General features: G+C 37.3%; 2 protein-coding genes across 2 annotated transcripts; both read right to left on the reverse strand.

The window, feature by feature from the left end:
• Window positions 1-3,355: 3,355 nt before the first annotated feature.
• On the reverse strand, window positions 3,356-6,113 carry LOC105384197. The gene is made up of 4 exons (XM_011554392.3): window positions 5,937-6,113; window positions 5,146-5,304; window positions 4,463-4,615; window positions 3,356-3,903 (listed from the first exon to the last, which is right to left on the reverse strand). The coding sequence occupies exons 1-4, from the start codon at window positions 6,012-6,014 to the stop codon at window positions 3,742-3,744; spliced, it is 552 nt and encodes a 183-aa protein (XP_011552694.1). The 5' UTR covers window positions 6,015-6,113; the 3' UTR covers window positions 3,356-3,741.
• A 1,467-nt stretch (window positions 6,114-7,580) lies between these two features.
• Window positions 7,581-18,168, reverse strand: LOC105384195 (phenoloxidase-activating enzyme 1). Its single transcript, XM_011554391.3, has 7 exons — window positions 17,967-18,168; window positions 16,570-16,778; window positions 16,006-16,195; window positions 14,373-14,481; window positions 13,305-13,492; window positions 9,194-9,286; window positions 7,581-8,831 (listed from the first exon to the last, which is right to left on the reverse strand). The coding sequence occupies exons 1-7, from the start codon at window positions 18,010-18,012 to the stop codon at window positions 8,518-8,520; spliced, it is 1,149 nt and encodes a 382-aa protein (XP_011552693.3). The 5' UTR covers window positions 18,013-18,168; the 3' UTR covers window positions 7,581-8,517.
• Window positions 18,169-18,617: the final 449 nt, after the last annotated feature.

Genomic DNA, 18,617 nt, shown 5'->3' on the forward strand with positions numbered 1-18,617 from the left:
GGCACAGGTCCTCTGTTAAATTTCTGTATTCTTTAAGTACGGTCAGGTGCAAAGAAACCTGACCCCCCTCTCATACTAACAATGCTTCTGAGGGGGGTCAGGTTTATCTGCCGCTTACTGTACCATATCGTTGAGAGACCACCGCATCATTATCCAAAAACAGACAAACACTATAGGCCGAGTTTCTCACTTGAAGAAATCTACTTTCAATCGTGAACTTATCTAAGTCCTGTAAAACCACAATTTAGCCAGCCACAGCGCTGAATTTCATGGTAAAGTTCTATTCAAAATACATCACACATGCACGTAATATTAAAAGTATTCGCCATTCCAGAAATATCTACAAAAGCTTATTAAAACTGCTAACGCCGTAATTTCATTTGTGCGACCGCCGCGGTTCCGTAGCTACAATATTTATGTACTATATCGCCATCAACATCGTCTGTAATCACAAAATACCTCACCGAGACGAGTGCACCGAACAATCACCCCCCTTCCCCCCACTCCATTTTATTGTTCCGTCATAAATGCCACGGTTCTTATTATTTTCCCGTCATAAAACAACAAAATAATATTGTAACGATAATCTCCGCCCTCTAAGTCCTTGCTATAGGATTCTCACAATAACATATTTTATTACAGCATTATAATAACAGATTTTATACAGCCACATGCGGCTGCTTTATTGTGGCAAAAAATGAAGAAGGGTGGTCTCCGTCGTTACCAGAACTGTTAAAGATGAGCTGTGGAATCAATTTTATATTTACGTACTATCGTACATACTATGAATCTATTTTTTAGAATGTATCTTTTGATATTATGTCTCAATACTAGTCGTGCTGCAGGATAGCAACCCTAAGATCTAAACAAACAGGTGCATAGTAATTTCAAATCTATGTGTCAGACAATAGAGAGAAATGTGAAATTCCTGTAGTTCGTGCCTACTTAGAAACCTTTTACAAAGCCTGTAAAAGTTCACAGAAAGCCAAATAAATATTAAAATATACTTATACGAAAAAAATAAGTACCTACCTAAGCCTAATTGAATTACGTCTATGATATATCAGAAACCAATCTTAATCTTAATTAAATCTAGATTATCTGCCTTTCATTTCAAATAAGTAATTGGTATTTTTCTTTAACATTAGGTATTCTTTTTTATTTGAATATAAAATGTTTCCAAACATAAAAGTAATTGAGACATCTACTTTATCTAATTGAAATGGGCAAATAAAAGCTAATTTCTTTTTATAAAAGATAGAATCCCCGGTTATATACCTACAAGTTAATTTTGTGTCGCTTCTAACAGAATGTGTATAAACAGTTCCTGCATATAGAGATAACGTCAAAAGTAATTGGCTTTAACACCTGTAACGGAAGATGATCTTTATAACGTAAATCTAAGAGTTACAATTGCTTGTATGCGAGACTAGACATTTTGGGTGTAATATTATCTCTTCGCATTCAAATAAATGAGAAAAAAGTGGGGTCCGGCGGACGAACTTTTTAATTCGTAATTACAGGACAGCGTCCGAGCTTTAAGCACCATTAACTTTTTCGGAAGCTTTTCTATGTTGTACAGTAAAGGACAGTGTATGCGATCGCTTGCGATCCATTTAAACTCTTATAGCCATTAGTTTAAGAACATTATCAAATCTCGCTCGTTGCCTGTAAACTGTAACCGCATTGGAAAGAACGTAAAAATTTGTGACGCATTTTATTTAAAATAGGGTTTATTCTGTACAGTTTTTGGAAAGGGTCAGGTTTACCTTTTGTTGTGCATTTCCAATTACTCAACATTAATCAAAGTGTTCAAAAAAACATGAAGTTTAGAATTTTACGAGTACCTCTATATCAGCAAACTAAATCGGACCTGACGACCACTTGTCAGGATCGGCAAACGTGGTGGTAAAAAAATCTTTGCGCAAACAAAAAATACGCGCCGACGTCTTTAGAAGTGCGTCGTTAGCAGATTTGTAGATTTTATTGAGAAATGTGGGTAGGTGGAGAGTTTATTGAATGTCTCAAGTGGACTTCACGCCTCCCTTGTATCAATCAAACACGTGGCCATTTTTGGCCACTCGAGACTCAAGTTTCAATTCGTGGCTTTTTGTGCTTGTAATATTTACTATGATGTAGAGATGTGGTACCTACTACTATTATAATCAAGAGAATTCGTTTATTAAAATTTGAATCTGCAATTTTTACAAACGTGAACTAGTAACAATAGTATTTAAAATAGTTCACTAGCACTTTAAAAATATTGATACCGCAACTACTCTATACAGCTCTATAGGTACTACGGAAAACTCACACACTCGCGTCTACTGTCCGTCTCCCAGACTATAATTGTTATAGTCCAGGAGCGGTGGGTCCGTCCCCGGACTATTATAGTACAAGAGCACTTTGATTTCTCCTTTTTCGTCACTTCTCGAGACAGGCCACTGGACACGTATTCTCAATTTGGTAAATAGTTTCTTCGGCAAACTTTGGAGAGCGCCTCCTATTTCGATTGTTAGATTAAATTCCCGTGATGTGTTCGCAAATACTTATTCACTTAAGTATAAAATGGACTTTTAGTAATCGGATTGGCAGATTTTTGGTACTTTTGTGTTTATTTTCGGGAGGGTTGGAGTTAATTGAAGCCTTAAATCTTTTGCCGAATAATGTGTTTTAGTTTTCTGTATTTTATTAGACTCTTTTTACAATAAATTTTTCTTTAATTTATTGTTTCGGCGATACTACGAGTAAATCTGATTTTTCCAGGCGTGTCCGTAATCTAATCACACGAAGAATGGCAAATTTCACCAACGTGATTTTGGTCGAATTTTGGCATCACTAAGATTATTATTACTAACATGTACTCTGCGAAAAGGGTTCATTCGAGCTGATAGGTGAGTGCCTAGTTATACCATAAACTAGGCACTCATCTATCAGCCCGAATGAACCCTTTTCGCTGCAAAGTACATCCTTTGTGTATGATATCCGCGGAGCAGACGTCAGACGCATTGTCTCAACAACACACAATGTCTAATGCAAAATTATTGTCATCGGCCCGTGAAAACACCGAGACAGAGGGTAACGTTCTCAGTTTAAAATGTATTTAATTAATTTCACGTTAACGGCTGTAACTTAAAATTCATTAAGTAAATACATTTTAAAATAGTATTTTTTTTCTTTAATAAATATTAATTAATGTTCACGAGTAGTAAGTATTATGAGTTTATAGATGGACGTGTAGAACTTACATTATTATTTTATGAAACGAATAAACTGAAAAACGTAGATAAGAAAATTGAATTTGCTATAAGAAATAACATAATTCTATAATCGTGTTTTAAATAAAACAATACCATCCACAATAACAATATTGATTTTATATCGCTTCTTTACTAAGCTTAAAATATATCCCATTAAACCCATAACTAGCATCTAAAATCGTACAGCACCTAAAATCTTGAATCTAATATCATCTAAGCTATTTATAATATAACTTACAACTAATTGATAAACGATCTTATTACTACAGAGTAGCAGCCTTTACTCCGTACTAATAATTCATTATAAAGGTGCATTTACAAAGCTATGTATTACGCCTTAGGCTACGTCTCTAGTAGGCAATTAGTGAGTTCACTGTTTGCTGGTTTTGCTCTCACTCTACACATTTTAAACTTCAACTGTTTGTCTACTGTGACCGCAGCTTTAAACCTGTGACAGCAGTTTTACGAAAAGTTACATCAATTATTCGGTCTCAGTTATCTCAAGGAGACACTCGAAACATCCCAATTCGTCGATTCCTGACTTCACAATTAACTTTGCGGAGTATTTCCCGACGTAATCGTGACACATGACGTCATCTGCAAAGGCCATGTCCAGCATCATATCTTCCACTGGGTACACATCCTGAAAAAAAAAGGTTTATGTACTTATACGTTGTACCTCTAACGCGTAATTGCGTGCAAAGCGAATCGAATCGAGGGTCCAAAAAAGGTAATGAATGAATCAACATTAACCGTAATAGTAGGGATCGGCGAAATGAATATTAAATAAAATGTGTGCTTAAAATTAAATAATTATAGCTATAACTTAAACGTATTTACACAAATACGTAACGTAAATGTATTCACACAAATTCAATAAACAATAATTACGCCCCGATTATGCATTGCGAAGGATGTTTTAATTAATAAAATAATGATGTCGATTCTAAAGACAGATTTTCTAATTTTAGGGCTGTCAAAACCTTAATTTCTTTAATACAAATTCGACTCTATGAGTGTTCCCGTAAATGTCATTTTTTGCTAGCAGAATTTATAGTTTGACAGCGTTAAAATTAGAATTTCTGCCTTCAGAATAGCTACCATTGTTATGGTATCCCAGGAGTGACCCCCATGAGTGTCAAACTACCAAACTTTTTTGCTGTACTATCATATTTCGCAGTAGAAATTTAAATAAAACTTACAGCAGCCACTGGGCAAGATGACAGGCCCATTTTCTCATAAATAGCCTTTGCTGGAAAATCATCGTCCTTCATACTAGCACACAGGTTGGCAGCCATCGTCAACATGGGGTCAGTTTTACCATTGTCCAGCACCTTTTCCACTTCGATCAACAACTGAAAATAAAAAGTTATTCTATCAAATTCTTAGTTTACTTACTTAAGTATGTTATATACTTATCGTGTTCACAGTGACATACAAATAATTCATTCGCGGAATTGGGCCTCTGAACATATTGCACCGATCAAGAGGTCCTTCCGCGTAGTGTGAGTGTATACCATCGTTTGTAAAGACTTTTGCGCTACGGCCCGGCAAATGTTCTTTATTATTATTATTAAATTCCACCCCGTTGGTGACTGTTTGTCACCAGCATCATGTTGATGCCCAATTGCCCATGTCCTTATTCATATTCTCATGAAGTATATTTGAACAACTTTTGCGCTGCACCACGACAAAATGTGCCTACTTCTTTAGTGTTTTAAAGTAATAGCCGGATCCAAACCAAGCGACCCATGCTATATATTTATCCAATCGTTACGCGGCAAGGAGCGTCTATGCCGTGGGCGATTGGATCCTGTGGATTTTCTGCTGGATCGATTACTGGATCCAGCTATTCATATAATTATGTATTTTTCCCTATACTTACCTCGACACTGTCGCCCAGCTCAAGCCCAATGGTGACAGATCCCGACAGGGTGGCGTGCTCGCTGTTGGTCTCCAGCGTCATGTTGATGCCCATGTCCTTGTTTTCTGAGCCCTGGCAGTTCTCCGCCACCTTCGTGAACTCCAGGGCGTACGTGTGATCCTGGTATTTCGTGAAAGGTTTTATTTTAAACAATTCGGAAGTATGGATCAAATGAAAGGGTGTCACGGGGATCTTTCTATAGTCAATTGTTTTTTGAAAAACGAGTACTGAAATTGTGTTAAATGCGTTTCTATTGGTCAACGTAATTTATTACGGAGTTGTTGCTGGTTCTTATAATGACCCATCCCACTCTGTCAATATCGGAAATGTGCGGGAGACATAAAATATGTAGGTACTCAGTACTTGATTGTTTAGTAAAATTTACTATAAGCAAGTTAGCTTAAAACAATCGAACGGTACAGTTAACCAGTTTAAAAAATCTCGATTGTTTTAAGCTTTATGCCGAGTTTCATCATAGTCTGTTAGATCATTAACATTCTGTTACATTGTACATTGTACCTAATGTCATCAATTATACGTCATCTCCATATTAAATTCTTGCCAGATGTGTCAAAAGTCAACAACTAATCCCTTGTTATGATCTAACAGGGTATGGTGAAACTGTTGGGGCTTAAGACAAGAACAATATAGGGAAAAGAAGCCAAGTGCCAAGCATTCCTTGAGAGGGTTTAGGTTCTTTGACCCATACCTGTGATTAAAAAATACTACATATATAAGTTAACATAACTTACATCATCATCACCAGCCGATGCTGATTTCAGGAACAGCCACACCAATATCACCGTAACTGACAAAACCTTAGAAAACATCGAGTAACTTCTAAATTTATTTTATTCTTAAATATATAATATGAATAAATATAATATTTTTAAAACTTTATAAAACAGATATGGTTTAAAAACACTGGAGCGAGTATTTTATAACAGATCGCCTTTATACATGAAAACTGAAAGAGATTTTATCATTTAGTTGTAATTTTACGTTTTGCATCTCGTGCCGTACAATTATTTCCTAGATCCGTGTGCGATAGTCCCGTAATAAACCTTCAATTTACACATTGATTGCGTGCTTATTGAATCAACACTGTTGTACATTGTACATAGTACTTATACTAACTGAAAGACATGAAAAATATACTTGATCTGCTTATAGTTTTTTGTAAAATCTCCAACATCTTATTAATACCATAATCTGGATTTAATTATAAAAATCGGCTATTTTGATCAATTTCCAAACACCTCTGAACATAACACCTCTCTTTATCAGTGAAATGGTAAAAATATGGTCCTCCGCGTTTTTTCCTCAAACATTATTTCCCTGGCAACGCCTTCTTCTCATTATTCCAAAGAGTGATCTGAATAATTTTCACATGAAACAAACGAATGTTACACGATGAAGACTATATCATTTCCAATATAGTAGTTTTATGTAAATGGCGCCTACTTTTTAAACTGTCGTAATTCTTCTTTTCCGCTTCTGCCTCGCACTCAGAGGGGCTGTGTGTGCTTTGTTATCTAAAAGTAATAAATAAATTCATTCCTATTTTTGATTTAGTGATATATTTTTTCGGCTTCAAAGTTGCCACATAAATTACTAATAACACGTATGTATTTATGCGTTTTGTGAGGTTACTTTGTTTGTTTGGTAGTTAACCGACTGTTCCCGTGATAGCTGATGCCGATTTGCAGAAAGGTAGTTAAAGCTAATGTCTGTCTCTTTGTATCCGGCGTAGGTCAGTCAAAGCAAGGCATCAATATATTGTCGACATTAGCTGCATTAGTTGCAGAAAGGAACTTTATTCCTTTCTGCAACTCAGCATTTATAATAGTTTTTTTCCATACCTTTTTATACTTAAAATAATTTCCACGCAGCCGTCGCCCATTCCCTAGAGAGTCAAAGGGTAGATGAGGTAAAGGAAAATAATTTTGGAAATACGTAACAAGAGGTAATAATTTAATTATGCAAGGAGGGCAGTGCCATGGCTGCCACTTAGTTTGATTGTCTCCGACACCTATGCAAATGATATGTAACATTTAATTGAGTTTCTTTGTATCAGCGGCGCGGGGGTATCCAGCGATGACTTTTGGGATCACCCTCTATTTGATTTACATAGCGAATGCAAATTAAACCTAAATGGATATATTCTGTAAATTATTTGAGTGAAAATGTGTAGGTATGTCAGGGGAGAAGAGTCATATCTTTATTGTAATCAAATGATTGATACATTAAATTGAAATATCAAGAGGATATAAAAAGCCCTGTTTCAGTGATATACATAATTCAACATAATGATTATACTTTACAGAATTCAAAACATTTCAAATGTTTTGTGTAATATAACCATATAAGAGAGCTACCGCATTAAAACAACAACATTAACTGTAAATTATTATTATTACTACACACTGTGTTTTTAACTACATAATTATACCATAAAGATAAGGAAATGATCAGAGGTACAGTATAGTTTCCGCAATGGAGGTTTTCGATAGCATTTTCCTTGTTTCGACATGCCCCTATTAATATTATCTCGTTGCAATTATTGAGATAAATTGCTGCTGGATTGACACGATACCTATATATTCTCTTACCAAATCGATACATACACATATACAGTCATACATCATAATAATACATAATATTCCATAATATACGAGTATATACAACGGGAGATAACTGCGGGCTGATGATTATGTTATGATATAAATAGGAAGTTATATCAGACTTGGGGGGGAAGAAAAGCACATACGTACATATTGAAAAGAAACTAGTCACAAATGAAATTCAGATTAAGAGAATGTTTAATTAATTTTTATGACATGATAAGAGTCAGAGATACAAAGTGGTTAACAGTGATTTTTTTATTAATCAATTCGGTAAAATACCAAATTGTTAAGTTTATAAAGTTAATCACTGATTTTTTACGGCATCGCACATCTTACATTTACATATAAAAGTCTTATTGCTATTTACTATGAGAAAATTCTTGGTTTATACTTTTGATTCTTGGCAGGGAGAATATTCCGCATATGGGTTACTTTCGATTTTTATTCCTAAACTATTTGTTAAAACAAACTCAATTGCTTTGCACTAGGTATATGCATTACTTTTATTCTTTCCTCTCATAGACACATTACTTAGCTTTCAAAAATAGTTTATGCCTAAGCATTTTATCCACTTTATAATAGAACAAATCTCAATCATAAACTCCAACAGCAACCGCTTACAAAAGTTTAATCACAACTTTACAAGTCCTTACAATCAGATCTATGCAGCAGTCAAAACATTCCTAAACCAAACATCCATTATCCCTCACACGTTCGTCGATCTCAGCATGGATTGAATCCAGTCTTTGTAGGAGGCCACATTTGTGTAGACTCCAGGCCAGCCATCATTGCCGCATCCGTTGCCGAAAGACACCACTCCTACTGCCTCCCACACTCCGTCTGGTCTCCTCTTCATCAGGGGGCCTCCAGAGTCTCCCCTACAGGCGTCTTGGGCGAACACCCCTCCAGCGCAAAGTTGCTTGTCTGTTAAAGCTGCTCCCAATTTCTTGTACTTTTGGAAGCAGTCACTCTTGCTGAAGATGGGGAGACCGAGCTTGGTTTTCACTGGACTTGACCGTCCTGAAAAGATAATTGAAATAGTGATTTAAGTAGTTGTTCGTTGTTGTTCCATATAAGTAACACACAGTTACGCTATACTGACATAAATAAGTTTTTCGTAATCAGACTCATATAAGTTGTTGATAAAGCATACTATAATTTATGATTTAGATGTCATTATTTACTTGACCAAAACCTTCTCAGACAACATGCGAAATGCATTAGCAACAACGGTCGAAACCAAACAAAACCACAAATTACCGCACACAATCATAACAAGAGACACCACATCAGTTACCTACTTCGAAACTACACATCAACCAACAGATAGCCGGTTTAAAATCAATAAAGTAGTGATATGTTTGGACAAGCCGTGTACTCACCGTTGAGGGTTTTTCCCCAGCCGGCGACGAACACGTCCACTCCGACGTCGATCCTCGCGCTGTTGCCCACCAGGCAGATCGGCTGGATGTAGTCTGGAAACAAGGTTTGATGATATCAATAATAATTAATATAATTTATTCAATTTACAAGACAATAGTAATAAGATCGCTTGGAAAATATGAAACGCTTATTTTGTTACCGCCTGAATCGTGCATCGTTACAGTAGTACATTTTGTTAACCAAGAGGTGAGAGCCGCTTCAAAGGGGTTTTATAACTCTTCTTTTCATTAAAGAAATGACAAAAAATTTGCTACTAGCTAAACTATCACCGTGGTGAAAGGATTAGGGCACTCAGATTGTTGTCCAAGTGGTGTTGTCTGCCCAGAGTACACCGTATAGTCCAGTCAATAAATGACCCAAAATGAGGTGTAGAGTGCGTGAGCAGGTAACTAAGCGATTCCTTCAGAAACTTGTTCAGGGGGCTTAGGTTGTTAACATACCAAAAGTCCTGACTCCTAGGTGATGAGCGGGGGTGAGAAGAGGGGGGTAAAGGTACGATTTTTTGGTTTTTCGCTTATATCTGGAAAACGGTGCATCGCAGAGAAATATTTTCAAAGCATAAAATGGAGTTCTTTAAATTATCTAAAACTTTTATATCATATGTATTTTTCTAATTCCTAACCGTTTTCGAGTTATACCTTCGGAAAACGGAAAACTGTCTGTCTGTCTGTCTGTCTGTTACTCTTTCACGCCAAAACTACTGAACGGATTTGAATGAAATTTGGTATACATATGGTCTAGACCCTGAGAAAGAACATAGGCTACTTTTTATTGCGAAACGGAGGTTGTAAGTTGTATGCGAATACTTAATTTTAAAAGATAAAAATACTACGGCTGACTGGCGTAGTGGTTAGTGACCCTGACTGCTATGCCGAAGGTCCCGGGTTCGATTCCCGGCCGGGGTAGATCTTTTTTTAAATAAACTTTATATTTAAGCACTTGATGAGCAATAATTAAACATTTTGTTCTAGCGTTTTTTAAACTTCGATCTGTGAGTGGATGAAATAGGTGTTCATATTTTGTATGAAGTTCGTCATTTTTGAAGATAAAAACATTATATTTTGTATTTATTCACTACATAATCACAAAAAAAATATAATTAGCATATTAAAAAAACCCAGTGTGGGGGTGTAATATAGGGGTTGAAAGTTTTATGGGTGTTGAGTTTTAGAAGTTTAATTTATATAGTAGCTATGTCCGCTCCTAGATGGCGTTGTCGGATCGGATATAGATCGCGGTATGGTTTGATTTTAGCTAATGTACTTATAGTTTGTATGTATTTACAGTAAGTTTTTAAGGTCCTCGAAAACAACCCAAAAAACGACTGTACTTTTCAATACGAGGTTTCATTCATTGTCATTTGGTTCTTATGCGTCATTTTTGAACATAAACCATGAAACTTATTACGTAGGTGTTTTAGGAAAATATGCAGAGATTTTCTTTACGGAATTCCCATGACTGACACGCACAGGCTAAACGTAGCGTAGGCACTTGAAATTAGGAAGGGACGTAGCTTAGGTACCGTATTTTCCCACAAAAACCGGAGTTAGCGGTTGAAATTCGGCATTAACTTAGGCTGTTTTTAACATCATGCGGATTTGATCACGCACGCGGGATTTCCCCGCACGCGTTCATACAAGTATTCATTGTGACGCGTGGAATATGCACACGAGATGCGGGAAAATGGCGTGCTATCCCACGTGCGTGATGAAATCTGCATGCTGTTAAAACAGCCGTGAAGCTTAGTTACAATAGGATATTGCAAGATACCTAGATGTTTTCAATCTAACATGTCTGCACACCTTAGTAAAGTTATGGTTTTGTTTTGAAAAATGGGAGTTAAAGTGAAAAAAAATAAGTAGTATGAAAAAAAACAATACTGCATAAGTTAGATGCTTGAAATTAAACATTTATAAATTACTATTCTGCCATTGCTATACAAGTCTTTGCTCAATGAAGTCATGAAAATCATTTTTAGTCAAGTATCTTCGTACTTATTTGTCAACTTTCATCTAATTTAATACCACCATGGCATGTTATTGGGTAGGTAGTTCGGGAGTCGTCCACGGCAAAATAATTTTAAGGCGAAGCGAAGCTCGCGGGCAACAGCTAGTATCTATATATATTCTAAAAGGAAATTTAAAAATCTATAACTGCTTTCCTATTCATTTTTTTCGTTTATGAATCGGTTTAGAAAATATGATGCAATGTTTATGAATGTTTTGACTTGAATAGATTTGTCGTGTAAATTTCAACTTTTTCCGAGGGTATAACTCAAAAACGGTTAGGAATTAGAAAAATACGTATGATATAAAAGTTTTAGATAATTTAAAGAACTCCATTTTATGCTTTGAAAATATTTCTCTGCGATGCACCGTTTTCGAGATATAAGCGAAAAACCAAAAATTCGTACCTTTACCCCCCTGTCCTCCCCCCCGCTCATCACCTAGGAGTCAGGACTTTTGGTATGTTAACAACCTAAGCCCCCTGAACAAGTTTCTGAAGGAATCGTTTAGTTACCTGCTCACGCACTCTACACCTCACTCTTTGACTGGACTAGTATGTCTAGTATTGGCCATAATAATATTATATTTTATTTATTCAGAATTAGAGGATTACACCTCACCGTAGCTCTTAATAATTTAAGTGCCTACTACAAGGAAAACTCCCTCAAGCCTAACCCATCAAAAACAGAATCTTGCGCTTTCCATCTTCGCAACAATCAAGCGGGACGTAAACTTGATATCACGTGGCAGGGGGTGCCGATTGCTCATAATAGTCTCCCTAAATACCTGGGTATTACCCTGGACAGGTCACTCACCTATCGTAAGAACTGTGAAAATGTCAAAAAGAAGGTACACTCCCGCAACAACATTCTACAGCGCCTTACAACCACAAAGTGGGGAGCCTCACCACAGGTGCTGCGGACGTCTGGACTGGCGCTTGCGTTCTCCGTAGGAGAATATGCGTGTCCAGTGTGGGGCCGATCTGCCCACGCCAAACTGGTGGATACTGCACTTAATGAAACGTGCCGAATTATAAGTGGTTGTTTAAAACCGACTCCGGTACAGATGCTTTATCCACTGGCTGGCATAGCGCCCCCGGACGTCCGCAGGACTGTGGCAAGTTCCGCAGAAAGGGCCAAAATGGACGACACACGACATCCCATGCATGGCTTCGTCCCTGCGCCGCAAAGACTGCCAAGCCGACGCAGCTTTATGAAATGTGTTGATCCACTGAACACTAGCCAAGCGCAAGCGAGGTGTGCTCTCTGGCGTCAAAAAGTGTCCCTTCCAACCCCATTTGTGCAGCCGTCAGAGAACCTCCCACCTGGACATAAATTGCCTTGGGAGACCTGGAAGTCTTTAAACCGACTTAGAACACAGGTCGGTCGTAGTAAGGACAATATGGCTAGGTGGGGATTCACGGATGCACAAAACCTGAACTGCTTGTGTGAAGCGCCACAAACTATGGTGCACCTCACTTCATGCCCCGCGTGTCCCTACACCTGTACGCGGGAAGAGCTCATGACCGCTACTAGCGGTGCAGTATCAGTGGCCCAGTTCTGGGCATGTATTATTTAGCGACTTTGTTAGTTTGTCGTCGACACGATAAGAAGAAGAAGAAGAGGATTACAGCAGTTTTATCTTTCAAAATATCGTTAATTTGAGTTGTCATCTGGTGTCTACCCACCGATGACCTTGGAAGCAGCTTCGCAACCAAAATTAAAATGAATCACAAAATAATATTAAACATTTTCGGAGCCAGTTTATGCAAAACGCGTTCCCTAAGCTTTTATTTATTATTTTGATTGTTTCGAGTGCTTGTTTGCAATTTAAATTACAACATTGCTTTCTAATAACGAGTGATTTGCCAAGCATTACACAGTAACTAGCGGTTGCCTAAAAATCTTAGTCTACTTTAAACGAGTCTTTTCTTGGAACTACATAATTAACTTAATTATCCAGCATTAAAGGACCTATGTAATTTTTCATACATCTTAGTTAAAACCTACTCCATATTTCGAAGTCGGTTAAAAGTATAACTTACAATTGTAAGCGGCCCGCTGTGCCATTCTGACTAGAGCGATGTCATCCTGTCGATTCTTGTTGCCATCTGCGAAGCCGGGGTGGGGGATTCCCCGGTCCACTGCAATCTCTTGGGGGGGATCCGCACAGGTCTTCTCCATGCAGTCTATGGGGGTCTGTGTGTCGTACTCTCCGAGGCGAACCGTGGCTCTATGGATGTTAAGAAGGAGGTTGAATTTTTGTTCTGTACTCATACCTATTATAGCGACAAAAAAAAAGCAGCAGTATGGAAGAAGAGATACTTTGGATACGAAAAATATACAAATTAATAAAAACCTGAAAACAAACTAACTCGAAATCCGTATTTGTAATATCATCAATATAATTCTACTTTCTCTGCTTATCATTATTTTTTTATATTTTCATGGATTCTTTTCTATTGTTATGTTTTTCTCATTCGTCAAATATCTAAATAATAATCACTGCGGCCTTTTGTGACTACCTATAATATCCCCCGCAGATTTCCTTATACTACAAGTTAAACAGGTTATGTGGCACAATGTCTGTAGCTTGTTCTTGCAGAAAGACGCATTATTGTAGATGGCAGTTTTTTATCTCGCTTGTGTAGGAAACAAAGAAGAAGGCTGATAAAATAAAAATCTCAGTTATGATCATGTTTGTGCGTGATGCATCATTAGAACTTACACGAGAAATTATTAGTATGAGGCCCGACTCTCGAGTAATCGTATTACCAAACCATATCGTCCCAAGAGTGGCTGTCATCAGCCTCTGCCAAAGAGCGCCACTTCACTCTGTCCTTGGCCTCTCATCCAACCATTTCAATCGGAGATAAAAGATCGAAGGCTTTTTTAATTTTTAAACCTTTGTTTTAGTAACTCACTAGCTGTTAACGCGAGCATCGCTTCGCCTTAAAAAGCCTATTTGTTAATCCTGGGTGTCAGCTAACTCCATACCAAATTTCATTAAAATAGGTTCAGCCGTTTTGACGTGATGAGGTAACAAACACACACACACACACATACTCACAAACTTTATAATATTAGTAGGATAACAAAATGTGTTTGCTTACAGGGTGCCGACTTGTGTCTCGATGGCGCCGGTGACGCAGTGAGCCGCGGTCAGCACGTAGCGCCGGTTGATCAGCACCCCCCCGCACTGGTACGTCATGTCACCGCTTCCTGAAACCAATGTGAGGTTAATTTCACTATTTATCCACAACCAGCCAACAATAGGCCTAAAACCCTTCCTTCATTGGAAGTAGACCCATGCCCTAGCAGTGGGGACGTGATGTGTGTGTGTGTTGATAGATGGCATGTTCAGTCGTGGATCACAGTTGCTGTTTCGGCAGCAGTCGAGCCTATTCGGAGGCCTAGTCGGGCAGCTTGAAAACATTTGACAGTCGGAATCAACTCTCAGCACAAGCTTGGTGGTGCTAGTGTCCACCAACCCGCACTAGGCCAGCGTGGTGGACTAGCCCTAAAACCCTCCCTTCTTTGAAAGGAGAACCCGTGCCCTGTGTGTATGCCGAGTGGCACGATAGAACCTATAGGAATATCGATCTATTACTGTCAGTTTCTGGTGGTATACTCTCCAACTTATAAACAGCATACATGTTTTGTTTGTCATCGACGCTACGCTAAGAAAGAGCAGAAAACAAAATGTAAGTGTTTGTTAATTTATCAACAAACCTTTTTTCACCTATGTCCAGCAGTGGATGATTATTGGCTGATGATGTTAATTTATCACCAAAAGTATTTATATTCGGCCTAGTATGCGAGAGTGACAAAGGATAATAGAATAGAAAACAAAGCTCCATAGAAAAATAGCTCCCCAATAATAAAATTCTAAGTATCAATCGCGCGGGAAGCAAAATCTTAATAAGTCATTAAATATTTAAGAAGGAGGAAAATCAAAGCAAAAACGTTGCAACTGGTTATGGAATCTTGGTCAGACCAGCAAAATGTGATAATATTGTGATTCCGTATGTATTAGTTAGGTATGTTATAAATGGTATGATACTACAAGTTACAACTTCTGTTTTGATTGATCATTGTCGAATATATTAGAATTTACAAGTTAATGAACTACTCGAAATCGTTAACTTGCGAAATCTATTATTTATTTAATTTATTTAAACATAGTCAGCAGGATGTTTGGTCATTGCACCTGCCTTTATCTCGTTCACTGATAGAACTCCATCCAGACTATCATCTACTGACCGTGAGCTTGACCGTACGTATGATATAAATATTGTGAAATGTAACAATTATTATGATGTGATAATTTTTATCTCCTACTCTTCAACATTGCGTTATCATTGTTTTGATTGATCCCACATGTTAATCGACTAGGAAGTAAGTTAATGACATCGCAACATTGTATATTGTATAATATATAGGTATAATTAAGAACTGTGCCAAATGCATCCACTGCCTAACAAATAATGAATTTTGATCGTCAGTGTTAAAACTAAAACGTCATCCATTTTATACAGTGTGTAAAAACAGTGCGCTAGACTAACCCAAGACGATTTAACCAAAAGATCTAGTTATCAAACTGAAAAACTTACCCTGTGTAAACTGTTTTACTCGATCTCCACTATAAAAATGGATACCTAATGTACTAACATAAACAAACAAACATACTGTGGACTTTTTATGATAGCCATGATACAAAATATCTTTATTATAACATCAACGTACGTGTGCGGTATCCCAGCAGAGCCATCCACGGGAACTCGTCGAGGTCAGTGAACTGTCCTCCATAGATTCTGTCTCCGTTGGTGTCTACTCCGCATTTTCCTTCCGACTCTGGTCTGCTGTCTTCTGGAGCTGCTGGCTCGCGACCGCTCTGAGGTCTGCTTTGAGATGTTGGTCTGGCAGTGGGTGGAGCCTGCGGGGTTATTGGAGTATTGATTTTTAGAAGAGATATAGAGAAAAATAAGAGAAGAACTGGGAGGGACTGGAAGTTGAAATAAATTTTGGTCACTCATTTATCATCAAGAGGCTGTAGCAGTGAACTGTAGAACGTAGGCCATCACCACTCGGTACTAACACTCATGCCAGTTAAAATGCATCATGGATGCTGGACCTCGTGAAGTAAGAATAAAGATGGCGCTTGGGAAAGAACTGCGAAAGCGTTCCAGCTCAGGACTGTAGTATTTACAGTATTCAAGAATGAAGAATGCAGTAGAAGACGCCTTAAAAATTATCAAAGAAGAACTACCTAATTCGAATCTGATACTGATTTGTAAAAAATCTTCTTACCTGAGTAGGCCTGCCAGCCTGCTGCTGAGGCAGTGGTCCGCAGCAGACCCTGGGCACGTATCCCTCGAAGCCGCACTGAGACTTCCTCAGGAAGGTCACCACATGCGACGGCAGGGGGCGCTGTTCAAACGCTTGCAACAGAGCTGAACAGTCGTAGAGAGAGACGCACTGGCTGGATGCGCCGAGTGGGGTGACGCAGGACTGGGCATCTGAAACAGGAATAGTAGATTATGATCAACTGCGTATCATGCTGGTCTAAGGATAAATGAGAAAAGGTGAGGAACGTAAAGGGTCGCCGTGATCTACCGATAGCTGAAATCAGCGCTTGAGGTACGTTTCTGTACATGTAGCATATTATAAAATGCTGAGCTCGGGGCCTTTTTGGTGCTGCGCCGGTGCACCACCAACACAGATCTATATATTGTGCAGTAGGTATTTTATATGTGTTCTCTTTCTTTCTTTAGAAATTAGGACCACTCTGAATTAATTTGCGATGTCTAACGTAACCTGTAGTAAGGGTGACATGTGAAGGCTTGACTTTATACCCTCTGGCCAGAGTAAATGTTTTACTTCCTTGGTTACAGATGTAAACAAAGTGAAGTTATACAGAAATATCAATTAAGGTATCTTTGTCAGTTATAAAAATGATAAACATTCAAAATATCCACCAATTATAAAAAAAAATAAGTACTCTTTCAAAAATAATAAGTTATACATAGGTAAGTAATCATAATATAAAATAAGTAAGTAGTTCTTGTTTCATAGACTCATATAATCTATGCTGTTTCAAAAGACGTAAACTAAAATTAACAAAAATAAATAATGAAATTAATGCTGTAGCGTAATGCGTAATGTAGTGTAATCTAACCTGCACTTATAGAAAAGTACATAATGGTGTACACTGTACATTATAAAGTGAGTACAAATCAGCTGGTAGTAACACATTTCCACGTACCTAGAAGTACATGACTTACCAAATTACTTACGTGCAGAGTTCTTTGACTTTGTAATGATCACAAAAAAAAACTCGTGTGATAGGTTTATCTTTTATTTTTATATTTTAGTTTGTTTTTATATAATATAAAAAATCTTTTTCTTATATACACTCACGGGCAAAGAAAAGGTTCCACTGAGAAAAGCACCAAATTACTTCTAAACGAAAAAGGCTAGCTTAATGCCGTCTCCTGCAACATTGAAGTACATTTAACAGAGCATCAGGATATTACCAACTAAAACCGGTAATATTTTGTTCCAATTTTAAATTAAATCTTTAAAAAATTTGGGGTCGTTTGTTGACGTAATTTTATGAGTGGAACTTTTTCATTGCCCGGCAGTGTACATCACTGTATTGAATATATTATGTCTAATCATAATAAATTTCTTAAATAAGTACTTACTTATACTCATCCATAGTGACAAGAACACTGCTCCAATTAACAACATTTTGCACAACACAAAAAATGCTTTTGACTATAACATTTATTCACTAAACTGTTGTATTGCTCTTATGTGTTATGTACACTAAGCATAGGTATATCTATTTTTATTCTTGAGGCGATAAATGCGATGATATCTGACCATCGCCTCACATATACTGAGCCTTGAAGGTCAACATAAATATATTTATACCGACGTAAACTTAAGCAGAGAGGTACAAGTTATACCTACCTATATGTATTACTTATGTATTTTAAGGAAAGAAAACATTGTGCATTGGTTGGTACCTTTTAGCTACCTGAGAGTTCTGTGACTTCAGTAATATGCACCAAATAATAATAATAAAAAGATACGAATAAAAACATTTGACTATCTATTATTTAATGCCCACTTAAGATGATATTAAGAGAAATTTATGCTTGTACAGTCGTCGAAATATAATAGGCCCGTTTGGAGAGTAGAGTAATTTGACAGCTACACACATAAATTTGCTATCTACTCGTGATTTACTTGATGAATTCCATTAAAAGACACATAATCTGGCTTATTATTTAACGATCGAAATAATAAATAAGAGCTTTTGATCCATCAAAAGTTACTTTATTGCTTAG

The sequence above is a fragment of the Plutella xylostella genome, chromosome 12, assembly GCF_932276165.1.
Source record: "Plutella xylostella chromosome 12, ilPluXylo3.1, whole genome shotgun sequence".
In the NCBI taxonomy this organism is placed as follows: Eukaryota; Metazoa; Arthropoda; class Insecta; order Lepidoptera; family Plutellidae; genus Plutella; species Plutella xylostella.